Source organism: Dicentrarchus labrax, unplaced genomic scaffold (genome assembly GCF_905237075.1).
Source record: "Dicentrarchus labrax unplaced genomic scaffold, dlabrax2021, whole genome shotgun sequence".
NCBI lineage: Eukaryota > Metazoa > Chordata > Actinopteri > Moronidae > Dicentrarchus > Dicentrarchus labrax.
In genome coordinates, this window is record NW_026136706.1 from 15,123,705 (window position 1) to 15,136,397 (window position 12,693).

At 39.1% G+C, this 12,693-nt stretch overlaps 1 protein-coding gene across 1 annotated transcript; it reads right to left on the reverse strand.

Annotated features, from left to right (window-relative positions):
• Nucleotides 1–131: 131 nt before the first annotated feature.
• Nucleotides 132–9,799, reverse strand: abcb11a (ATP-binding cassette, sub-family B (MDR/TAP), member 11a). The gene is made up of 28 exons (XM_051405054.1): nt 9,738–9,799; nt 9,429–9,521; nt 9,295–9,328; nt 9,152–9,200; nt 8,275–8,516; nt 8,118–8,202; nt 7,867–8,000; nt 7,606–7,777; nt 7,386–7,510; nt 7,121–7,295; nt 6,911–7,024; nt 6,699–6,809; nt 6,491–6,616; nt 6,191–6,394; nt 5,921–6,091; nt 5,632–5,821; nt 4,656–4,734; nt 4,469–4,556; nt 4,207–4,371; nt 3,999–4,103; nt 3,719–3,880; nt 3,416–3,619; nt 3,089–3,330; nt 2,838–2,994; nt 2,541–2,738; nt 2,231–2,437; nt 1,207–1,353; nt 132–1,072 (listed from the first exon to the last, which is right to left on the reverse strand). Exons 2-28 carry the CDS (start codon nt 9,475–9,477, stop codon nt 872–874), a joined length of 3,936 nt encoding a protein of 1,311 aa, XP_051261014.1. The 5' UTR covers nt 9,478–9,521; nt 9,738–9,799; the 3' UTR covers nt 132–871.
• Between the last annotated feature and the right edge of the window lie 2,894 nt (nt 9,800–12,693).

Sequence of the window (12,693 nt, forward strand, 5' to 3'; positions counted from 1 at the left end):
TCACTCCAACGTAAGTTAAATAGTTAGAAAGCAGTTTTCAGGAAGAAATGAGGAAGAAAGGAAATGTTTAGAAGGAATGTTTTTAGGATTCATGAGATAAGTCATATCCAGGCATAAGAACCAAACAACCCTTAAATTCAACATCCTTTAATTTATTCAGCAATGATGAACATTTCTTTTCCAGTTAGAGAAAAACAAAGTTAAATTAGTTGTTGCTACTAATGAAAGTGAACACTATTGGGAATGGCAGACAAATGCAAAAGTAATACAAGACTCCCCGGTGGACTACAAAGTTGCCCTCTTGGATGGCCCTATAGTAGATAAAACATGATGAAATGTCCTCTCCAGTGGCCCAAGGTGCAAGAAAATGTCCTCCAGGGTGCACTTCCAGTGGATAAAAAGAGCGATGTTGGGCCGTTTAGGCTGCTCTCCATGCTAGAAAATGTGTTTTCCTCCACATGCCCCATAATTGTTAAACCGTTAATGGCTTTATTACAGAAGTATATTAGTTATACAGATAATAAAACAATTTTAATCTTGACCAGGTTTTGGAACTAAACACACTGGTGTCCCACCGCATTCAGTCCTACAATACACCAATAAACCCAAATTAAAACCTTTATCCACTCATTGATAAAAAACTACTCATAAACAAATAAATATAAAATAAATATTTGAATTAATAATAAGCCACACAATAATTAAAAATTACTTTTAAACCTGAAGATGAATAAAAAACGTCTCCGTTTGGTTTACGTACAATCTCTGAGGGCAAAAATGTCACTTTCTCAGTGTGATACCACCAAGATGACACATTCATTCAAATATACAATAACAAAAAATCATTGTCATCAAATGCGTCTGCAGGCACCTAGCTGATAGGAGCGCCTGTTTTGACCAGTTTATAATAGGCGCCTTTCTTGGCCATGAGGTCATCATGTGTGCCTTGTTCTATGACAGCTCCCTGAGACATCACCGCTATGATGTCAGCGGTCTGGATGGTAGACAGCCGGTGAGCGATGACAATGCAGGTTCGTCCTTTTCTGGCCTCATCCAGAGCAGACTGGACCGTCTGAAAACAGAGCTTTGTCTTAGGAACACATTCTTTAAGTAAGTTCTTCTGGCGTAAGTAGGTGGAGATATGTATCATGCGTATCAAGTGGCTTTATGTCTGTGCTGTTTGATGGTGTTGTAATAATGTATTACCTTTTCACTCTCTGTGTCCAGGGCAGAGGTAGCCTCATCCAGCAGCAGGATCTTGGGGTTTCTGACGATGGCCCGGGCAATGGCGATGCGTTGTTTTTGTCCTCTTGACAGCTGGGAGCCCTGGGCACCAACCTGAGTCTCATATTTCTTGAAATGTGCAAATGCATTCAGAGAAGTGGAGAAAGCAAAAGGTCACAAGGTCAACAATGCTGTAACGCTGTACCTCCACAACAAAACGCTTTTTATTATTAAAATATTGACTTCTTGGCTTTCCAGTGTGAAAACAGTGTTAAACATCTGATAAAGTCTCACTATTGCAAGTTTCAGACATTAAGCTGACAGTTTAGAACACAAGGTCTATTTACTAGCTGTTCTGGAGCTCTCTATCATATCACACGATGTTCCTCGACTGATGGAGTTTGACCAGTTGTCAATGATATTGTAAACGTTAACATTTCCATTTTTTAGACCATTTCAAGGACTTAAAATTGACTCAACTGTCCAACTGGACAAACTACATCCAGCGGAGGAAGATTATGACACAAGATGAAAACAATAGGCCTTGTGTTGAGATGGTTTGTAGAAGAAACTTTTGTTGAATAAAACAGGTGCCAAATTGAAGAATTAAGTTGATATTGAGCATTCATGCAGCATGTAGAGAGACACCAGATATCTGCACCTCTCTGCCCACAAACCTAAGGGCAGAGACTTTGTTTGTTTGTGTTGTTTGTTTGTTTAAGATTCCCGAAAGGCAAGTTCAGCAAACATACTCATCTGTTTGAGTTTGCCAAAAGGCAAGTAGAGCAAACAACTATGTTCTGGAGCAAATTGAGTTCCCACGTAAGTTAAGGTGAGACGTCTGCTAGGATGGACTCTTGTCACAATAACTTAAGTTCTTTCCCGTGGGTAGGTCCGGGCGTTTGATTTCAATTGTGTTCTTGTTAACAGCACAAGAATGGCTTACAGAGCCAGACTAAAAACCAGGATTTGCAACGGCAGTGCATGCAAAGTTGTTTCCACTCACATCTGGTAGCGTCATGACAAAATCGTGAAGGTAGGCTTTCTTCGAGGACTCAATAATCTCCTCCATGCTGACACTGCATGTGTTATTTCCATACTGAATATTCTCCGCTATGCTGCAGTCAAACAACACTGGCTCTTGGGACACTATGCCAATCTGAGATCTTAGGAAGGGCACATTGACTGATTGAGACGGGCGGCCATCAATCAACTGAAAATAAAAGATGATATAATTAAGACAGAGGTGATGGCTTTGGAATAGATTAAACTCAATTTGTGATTAGTAAAATTAATGTTTAAATCAGTCGACATACCACTTGCCCTTCATCGGGGTCATAGAATCTCTCCAGCAGCTGAACACTGGTGCTTTTCCCACAGCCGCTGCTCCCGACAAACGCCAAAGTTTGACCAGGTTTCACAGACACAACCAGGTCGTTCAACACCTGGATATCTGGCCGAGTTGGATAGGTGAACTTGCAGTTGAGGAACTGTATTTCACCTCTGAAGTTGTCCTAAAGGTGGATAACTAGGGTTAATCATTTGAAAGTAACCACATAGAATTACATTTATTTTATTATGTATGTTTCCATGTTATTAATTAATTTACCAACCCATTTCTCTCCATCTGTGTGGCTCATGCTGATTTTAGGAACTCGGTCCAATAGTTTAAAAAACTGAGCAGCAGCAGTTTTGGCTTTGGCGTAATCTGGAGTGAAAGAGGAAGCTCTGCCCAGTGCTGTCCCACTGATAACTACAGCTGAAATTACTCTGGAGAAACACCACATGAGCACTGGGTTGATGGTTGCACAAACACATAAAATATAGTTCAATAAAGATAGATCTTCCACTGAGAGACACCAACCTGAAGACCAACATGTATGATAACCCCTCGGAGCTAACCAGATGGCCTCCATATCTAAACGAAGCAGCATATGCCATGAAGATGACACACTGGGCAAAACCAAAACAGAGCCCATAGATCTTGGCTCTCTTCTTGCCAGATTTATATGGAAGCTCGAGTTTCTGCTCATACGATTCCACAAATGAGCTCTCTTTGGCCAAGCCTGCAATAGTCCTGATGTTGGCGAGAGCCTCACTGGACACCTGTGGGAGAAAGTTAAGAGATCTCGTCCTGTAGCCTTTGAGTTTTACAGAGAAATCTAGAGAGCCGGCATTCTGTTCAGCTTACCTGACCTGCTACCTCCATGGCTTTTTTATCTTCATTTTCAAAGCCTGTCAGCATTTTGGCTTGGAACACCCCAGACAGCCCGATGAGTGGCAGGAAGCACATGATTACCAAAGTTAACTTCCAACTGAAGTAGAAAGCAATGATGAAAGACGCTCCGATGTTGGTCAGCGAGCTAACGATCATCCCAATCTGAGATCCTGTAGCCTGCACAACCATACCAGCCACATGCAAAACCACAATGTAATTACAATATCAAAGCTTATTGTTTTATATATGGATATACTATAGATAAATGTTACTCACCCCCTTCACCATGGATGCATCAGTGGCCAGTCTGGTGGTCAGAGCTCCAGGGCTGTTTCTGGGGTCATCAAACCAGCCAATCTCCTGTCTCAACATGGCCTGAAAGCCCACTTTCCTTAGACGGCGGGTGAGAAGCTCTCCAGATTTAGCAAAAGCGAATCCCTAAAACATTCAATCAGAATCCTAGATTATTGTTCTGCCTTTCTCTATAAGCTGACAAAGAGATGTATACTCTATATACTCTAAATGTCTTAAGTGTGTCTCAAATTCTGATTCAAACCTGTAAAAACTGTGAAAAGAAACTAATCACAGCCACAATGCAAAACAGAACACATATCCCATTGATCTGCTCCCTCTGTTCATTCAAGTCCGGAATGGCAAAAGTCTGCAAATACAAAGATCACATAAGTCATTTGCACTTCGACAAACCACACCAGAACATAAATCTATCACAAGAAAGGGGAGCGTGTGAAATACGCAGCCCTCACCCCAAGAATTTGGCTGAACAGGACAGCATAGATGGGGTTGACAGAGCCATTGAGAGCTGCTCCCAGGGAGCCCACCAGCATGTAAGGCCATTCTGACTGGTTGTACTTGAGGATACGAGCTACTGGGGCAGGCGTTACATGCTCATCTGGATCATCCTCACATTTCTGTCAAAGAAAAAATGGAATGGAGTATTGGAGTTATTCATTTCTACAGGACAGTTTGTAATAAAGTATGAGAAAACATAAAAGATAACCTCAGTACATGTTCTGTGCTGATGATTAAGCCATCTGGTAGTGTGTCTGGAACAAAATTACTTGACAATTTGCTCTGAGAGCGCAGGCGAACAGAACTACAGGAGCAATATTGAGAACATCATATTATTTTATTGTGGTATGATGACATCTGTTATTAAATGTTTCTTTTCTGATATGATCTTATTGAGCTGTACCTTCTCCTGGATCCGGAGCTTCCACGGCTAAAACTCCTCGCTTTTAGAACAAAGTCTTCAAGAGCTTCACTGATTGTTTCTGGCAGAAAAAAACCCCCAAAACAAATCAATACAGCTTTAATACAAGTATTGAAGCTTCTGTTGCTCTTTAACAGATACAGGACCTTCATACACTCTATAGCATTGCCCACTGACTCCTGTGAGTGCTCTGAAGGGTGCAGTTTCAACCAATAGACCTTTGTCACAGCAGCCATTTTGACATTAAATAGTAGGGTAAACCCAGTGTAGTGTAGCAGAGCCTTTCCAGTGAGGAAAACAAAAAACATGCACTATAGCAGCCTCCTGACTCTGGTTGACCTGAAAAGAAAACAACCTCAATTATTATCATTCGTAACACCTTATGATCGCAGGAAAAGGCCTTCTTGATTTTAAGGGGTTTAAGCCTTCACCGTGATAAACAGCCTCGTCCTGCTTTACAAAAGTACGCAGTTAAAATAACCAAAGAGCTAATAGAGCAGTGAGGAGAAAACACTGAATTTAAAAATGAAAAAGAAGCCTTTCAAATATGTATGATTATTTAATTAAAACATAATACAGACTTGTATAAAACGTTCATCAAAAATGTATCTTTAATGTAATATTCAAAGGAAACAATAAAAACGGCTCAAAATTCATCCAAATTGCTTGTTTTACACAAACTTCCTACAGTTATTGTGTTCACTATTTGGGTTAATTATGGTTATTTGGGTTTTACAGTTTATCAGTTGTCCTGTACTGTTATTATTGTTTCACTTAGTCAGCAGCCATCAGTTTACTTAACGATAGAAAAGGGGTCCCTTAAGGAAAAAGGTTGGGAACCAGTTGGCATATATGAAGTTGTGACCTTGAAACTATTTTAGAGACCAAAAAATCCCAAATATATATATATTATATATAATGGCTGTAATCATGAATTGCAGTCATACATAAATCCTACCATTAGTTGTGTTGGATGGGCCTTCGTTCTGCAGGGTGACCAGGGTGAAGTAGACCCCTTGTCTTTCTATTAGCTCGCTGTGTGTTCCCTTCTCCACAGCCTGTCCGTGGTCAAAACCAATGATCACATCTGCATTTCTAATTGTGGAAAGACGGTGGGCTATAGAAATTGTTGTCCTGCCCATGCGCACCTGCACATATACCAGTTGTATGGGTATCATTCCACAAAACATGATGTGTTGCTCAATGTTAATGTTTAAAGTGCAGTGTATAGTCAGAGAGTGGCTCACCTTATCCAGTGCCTCCTGGACAACAGCCTCACTCTCATTGTCTAAGGCAGATGTGGCCATGTCCAGGAGCAGAATCCTGGGGTTTCGGATCAAAGCCCGAGCGATTGCAATCCTCTGCTTCTGTCCTCCACTCATCTGTCCTCCACCTTCCCCCACCATGGTATCAAATTTCTGGTTGATAAGTGGCAACATGCACATTTTAGGCTTAAATTACTAACACAGACAAACTGTTGTATGTCTTCTGTATTATCTTTAAATGTGTAAAAGTACCTGTGGCAGATCCATAATGAAATTATAGGCATTAGCCTCTTTTGCTGCCTGGATGATGTCTTCCATGGTTACTCCAGGTCGACCAAACCGGATGTTTTCTGCAATGGTTGTAGCAAACAGCACTGGCTCCTGCTCTACAATGCCAATGAGAGATCGGAGCCACTGGATGTTTAAAGTACGAATGTCATGGCCGTCCAAAGTCACCTGAAAATGAGAATTATAGATGTGTGACATTACAATGAAGCCTTCAGACTTTCCACTCATATCTTTTTGTGTCTGTGCAGTTGCCCAGATTATTACCATTCCTCCCTTTGGGTCATAAAACCTTTGGATGAGCTGGATTGTGGTGCTCTTCCCGGATCCGCTCGGACCCACGAACGCAGTGGTTTCTCCTGCTTTGATCTGCATGCTCAGATCATTTAAAATCTGAAAACAGTTGTAGTAGTGTTGAATACTGAGAAATTAGGAAATGAACACACAGAGAAATGCTATAGTAGAAGTAATGTACCTTGACTTCAGGCCGGGATGGATAAAAGAAAGTGACATTATGGAACTCAATGTCACCTTTAACTTTGTCTAATTTGCGACCTTTTTCTGAGAAACAATCGATTTCTGGTTCCTGTGAAAGTAACAGCACAGAACTTTATTTTAACTTTCTTTCTCTTAAAATGTACTGTTTGTCTGGATTGTATCTACGATAAAGTAGCATCCTGATGTTACCCGGTCGATTGTGTCAAAAATGATCTTGGCTGCAGCGCGACCAGAAGCAAAGGCCTCCAGGCAGGGCGAGGCTTGGCCCAGGTTCATGGCTGCCATGAGTACTCCAAAGAATACCTGAAAAAGAAACACATGGTGAAACAAAGGCCACTGTCTTTCAAATACTTATATTGAATAGAGTATCAGAAGTTAAATCCATTTAATGTTACGTACTTGAATAAGACTACCAGGAGACAGTTCCTTGGTGTCGATGACCAGTTTTGATCCATACCAAAAGGCCAAAGCGAAACAAAAGAAAATGATGCACCACAGGTATCCCTGAAAAACTCCAATGACCGTGCCCTTTTTCACACCAAAGTTCTGAGCTTCCACGAGGTTTCTGTCATATCTGTACACATTTATCTTTTTAATTTCATTTCAAATCATACAGTAAAGGCTCATCGTCATTTTGCAAAGCGATGAAGATCTGGCAAATTACCTTTCAGATTCTTTCTCCTCCCCACCAAACGCTGCTACCGTTCTGATGGATGACAGGACCTCGTCAGCCACTGCCCCTGCCTTTGCGTAGGCCTTTAGCTCCCGTCCTGTCAGCCTGCCCACAGCCTTCAGAAAGAAGAAAGAAAAGGACACAAAAACATTAATTAAAATTTGTGACATACGATAGCACATACAGTAGCATTGCACAACTGCCCCCTTACCATGGCCATAAGTCCAGCGGCTAGTCCAATCAGAGGGCTCACTGCTATGACCACTAAAGTCAGCTTCCATCCGCCAATGAATCCCACCATGAAGCCAAACACAAATGTAGAGAGCCTCTCAATGAAGAAAGACACCTGGTCGGCCATGGCATTGTTGATGTTGTTGATATCACTGTAAAAAGGCGCAAACACATTTCCTTGTAAAGCATTGTCCCGGCACTGATAACATCCTGATCTGCAGATAAACAGGCACCAACTCACTCTGATATCCTTGTGTTCAGCTCGCCAACAGAGTTGCAGTCAAACCATCCGATCTCCATTTGCATTATTCTTCTGAAATAAGTCTTTCTTATTTTCTGAATTTGTCTTGCGGCCGCTGACACCCAGAAGACAATCTAGCAATCAGAGTGGTAAACACACATTATTATTTATTATTTGAGTCGATATAATGTTCCACACTGTCATAAGGAGGGTTTTAAATTAAAAGTTGGATGTGGCCAGCATGTACTCACCTGAAAATAACTAACAATCAGAACTCCTAATCCAATTCCAACATAGTAATATGCAAACATGGTCATCTGAGCTTCAATATCCACCCTGCCAAGAGAATACAATGAGTACCAGCAGCTTTTCACTGGAACAACAAACAGCATTTAACTACTGACTTACCCACAGCGCACAGTGTTGTTTTCAGCTGTTTCATATATGGAGCCATTTATCCAGCAGATGGTGTTGTTGTTGCATTCCTTGTTCGGGTCTTTCAGTTCTTGGACTTCCCGCTCATAAGCCACAAACGTGTCTGTCATCATGCCGTACACAAGGAGCATGAGAGGTGAAGCTGCACCGTGTACGAGGGCACACAAACCCCCCACCACCATCATCACTGTGTCTTTCCATGTGGCGAATCGAAACTGCAAAGAGGAATTTTAAGACTCTTTTAATAAAGTAGTTTGCAGCCAATCTTTATTTTTTCTTGACTTTTATTGATCAAACTAAAGAAAAGTGCATTGATCTACAGAAAATGACTCAGATTAAAGTAGCCTACTATTACAATAATGTAAAAAAGCCCATAAAAAGTAAAAGCCCTACAATTAGAGTAGTACTCAGGTAAAAAGTACATGAGTATTGTAAGCAAAATTGACTGATATATTACAACATAATACATTATGAGATTGTTCATACTGATAAATTAGTGGGCATGTATTATTTTACTGTTGTAACAGTTTGAAGTGGAGGTAGTTTTAACTACTTTATATACAGGTAGGTAATCCACTGGTATTTGTTTTCATATTTTGGACTTGGAGTGGAGTAAAAAGTATATTTCTCTCTGAAGTTTCATCAAATAGAAATACATCAAACTTTAACTTGGGTCCAGTATTTGAGTAAATATATCTTCATCATCCTAAATAAACCCACCTGTTTAGAATACATCCCAGCATTTTAATGCACTTACTGTAAGTTACTTTGGACAAAAGCATTGGTCAAATTAATGCAAAGTAAAATCCTACTGAGTTATTTTCCATATGAGTAAAAACACAATATTTACCAGCTGAAAGTATCCAACACTCTGTGGTTTTTCTTTTTTTCTCTCATCTCTGTAACACAAATCAAAGTAAGACCCAGGAATATTAAGATACAATGTGGTCTGAAACACAGCATATTGTAGTAAATGTAAATATACCCACTTACCCATTCTCAATGTCTGATAAAGAAAAAGAAAAGACTGTTTAGAGTCACTTGTAATTATTATTTTATTTATTTACAAAACTTTACTATTATTGCATCAATTTTTTGTTTATTTGCAATGAAAATAGATCAATTACCTCTTTTATCAACTGCTGGTGTTGTTGGAAATTTGACCGATTTCTTCATGTTTGCTGCCCTGACTCAGGCAGGCGTGTCCTCGCCCGGTAACTCTGGAAGAAGAAATACATATTATAATTAAATATATTATAATAATTTAAATGTTACTCGTAAAACATTAAGTTAATATTTACTCAGACTGTGTTACTGTTTAATTTAATGACATCATCTGACGAGACAGGCATTTTGAAAACATGTGAGTCCATTTGAAGAGACATTTTTATTAACACAGTGTAGAAATTGATGTTGGAAGAAGAGTATTACTGTACCTGGACTTCTCACTGAATGTCTGGTTTCTTCAGAAACCCACCAGCACCTCTGAGCCTCATCGTAGTAAATTCTTATTATCTTATTTTCAGGTAACCTATGCCTGTCCTTTCCCATTATCTACACCCCAATTAGACTGATAAGGGCTGTGTCAGCTGTGTGACTGTTTCTAGAGTGGCTCTGAAAGGCTAAACTAACTTAATGTGCTTTAACTACTACTGTAGTTATCTTTAAAAACAAACCTGTGATTTATAAAATGTGAACTTTACTAACATTGCATGGTTAGAAAAAAGCATTCTTTGGTATAATAATGTGTTATTATATTCATATGTTATTATAAGTGATTGTAAAATGGGTTTAATGACCTTAAGGCCATTAGCTGCGGTCAGGTGCTGTCTCAATACATCCAATTAAAATTGTCTTGGATTGTGACATTTGGCCCCTATTTTTCATTAGAAGTCATTAGAATGGCTTCAGTGAAGCTTTAATTAATAAAGATTTAATGACTTAAATTCGTCTTAACAAGGTTAAATAAGAAAACTGATTTTAGGGAAAGGGAACACGTTATATTCATTTTTCATTTCAAATTTCATCCTTTGTTTCTATCACATAATTGTTTCAACATTGTGTGGAGTTTCCTTATTTCACAAGTATTGATACACAAAATATGAATATTTAAAATCTGCGGTTTACTAAAAGTGGAAATGGAGACACAATAATAGCAATAAAGCAGATGTTTGGGGGGTTAATGCCCGCTAGGACAAGTAGTAAAGAGGAGTTTGCTCCTTCTTTACAGCCGGTTATTATTCACAACACAGGTGATTGATAATACGACAGGAAGGAGGGGCAGACACACACCGTGATAACAAACTGACTCACAGAGCTCAGGGCTGAAACCTGCACTATCAACGAGTGGAGAACATCCAGAAAAGTATAATCTAGAATATATAATAAGAGTATATTTATACTTGGCATGCCTTTTGTGTATTCAGGAGTAGAATATTAAAGTTTTTGATTACTTTTGGCAGCCAAAATATTTTATATTTAATGGGTGCAGTGAAAGTAGTGAAAGTAGTCTATTTACACAGCCAAACCTAATCAATAATACATTAAAATGTTCAATATATTCATCTAAAAATAGCATTTTATTTGCCAGTTACCACTTGCTCTAATATACTGCCTGAGTATTTATATATATGTGTATATATATATATATATATATATATATATATATATATGTGTGTGTATTGAAATATATGTATATGTATCTATAATATATTTATCTAGAGGTCTATCTATCTATCTATCTATCTATCTATCTATCTATCTATCTATCTATCTATCTATCTATCTATCTATCTATCTATCTATCTAGCTATCTATAACTCTCTGCTCCACAGGGAACTGTTCTTTCCCCCTTTCTGTTCACCCTGTACACCTCAGACTTTCAGTTCCTCTCTGAGTCCTTCCACCTGCAGAAGTTTGCGGACGACTCTGCAATTGTTGGCTGTGTCAGTGAGGGGAAGGAGGAGGAATACAGGGGCGTTGTGGACTCCTTCATCGAGTGGTTTGCAACTAACCATCTGCATCTCAACCCCACCAAGACTAAGGAGCTGGTGGCGGATTTCCGCAGGAGGAAATCTGCCCCCACACCCATCTCCATCAACGGTGTGACTGTGGATGTTGTCCAGGATTACAAATACCTTGGAGTATACCTGGATAACAAACTGGACTGGGCCAAGAACACTGAGGCTGTTTACAAGAAGGGCCAGAGTCGACTCTATTTCCTGAGGAGGCTCCGGTCATTCAACTTATGTTACATCATGCTGAAGATGTTCTACCAGTCGGTGGTAGCCAGTGCCATCTTCTTTGCTGTTGTGTGCTGGGGCAGCAGGCTGAGGGCAGCAGACGCCAACAAGATCAGCAGGATCACCAGGAAGGCTGGCTCCGTCCTGGGGGTCCAATTGGACTCTTTGGTGGTGGTGTCTGAGAGGAGGATGCTGTGTAAACTGCACAGTATCCTGGACAACAACGCTCACCCTCTCCACCAGGTGCTAACCTCGAGCAGAAGCACCTTCAGCAACAGACTCATTCCCCCCCGGTGTAACACTGAACGCCAGAGGAAGTCTTTTCTTCCTGTGGCCATCAGACTGTTTAACTCATCTACCTCCGGTCGTGAAAGGGACAGTGGAGACACTGTGTCCTGAGCCAAATGTCACTTTGTCACTTTATAATTTTTACCCATCATATTACTTCATCACTTTATTTTGTGTTTACTATGCTGATACAATTTTGTCACTTTATCACAGTTTATCACTCCAAACAATTGCTCACTAGATTTAGTTGTACTTATTTTATTTCCATTTATGCGGCTAACTGTACAGTGCGTATTGTTGTATATTATATATACCTACGTTAACTGTCATTTCTGTGGCATTGTTGCATTTAGTTACTGTTGTATTTTATTTTAAGTTAGCTTTATCCTATTGTGCTTTGCACTTTGTTGCATTTTGTTACTTGTTTTATTTTTATGATAGCTTGATTCTTACTCTTGTGTTACTTCTCCACTTTTGTATCGCAAGTGTTGCACAGCAATTTCCCTCGGGATTAATAAAGCTTCTTGAATCTTCAATCTATCTATCTATCTATCTATCTATCTATCTATCTATCTATCTATCTATCTATCTATCTATCTATCTATCTATCTATCTATTTATTTATCTATAATCTATCAATCTATAATCTATCTATTTATAATCTATTTATCTATTTATTTATAATCTATCTATCTATTTATTTATCTATAATCTATCTATTTATAATATATCTATCTATTTATTTATCTATAATCTATCTATCTATCTATCTATCTATCTATCTATCTATCTATCTATCTATCTATCTATCTATAATCTATCTATAATCTATAATCTATCTATCGATCTATCTATTTATAAT

Coding starts and splice junctions, on each gene's coding strand:
- abcb11a (XM_051405054.1), bottom strand. CDS start 9,477: ATGAAGAAATCGGTCAAATTTCCAACAACACCAGCAGTTGATAAAAGA. Junction 6,395..6,490: donor ATGACCCAAAGGGAGGAATG/GTAATAATCTGG, acceptor TCTCATTTTCAG/GTGACTTTGGACGGCCATGA. Junction 1,354..2,230: donor TTGTCATGACGCTACCAGAT/GTGAGTGGAAAC, acceptor GCACATTTCAAG/AAATATGAGACTCAGGTTGG.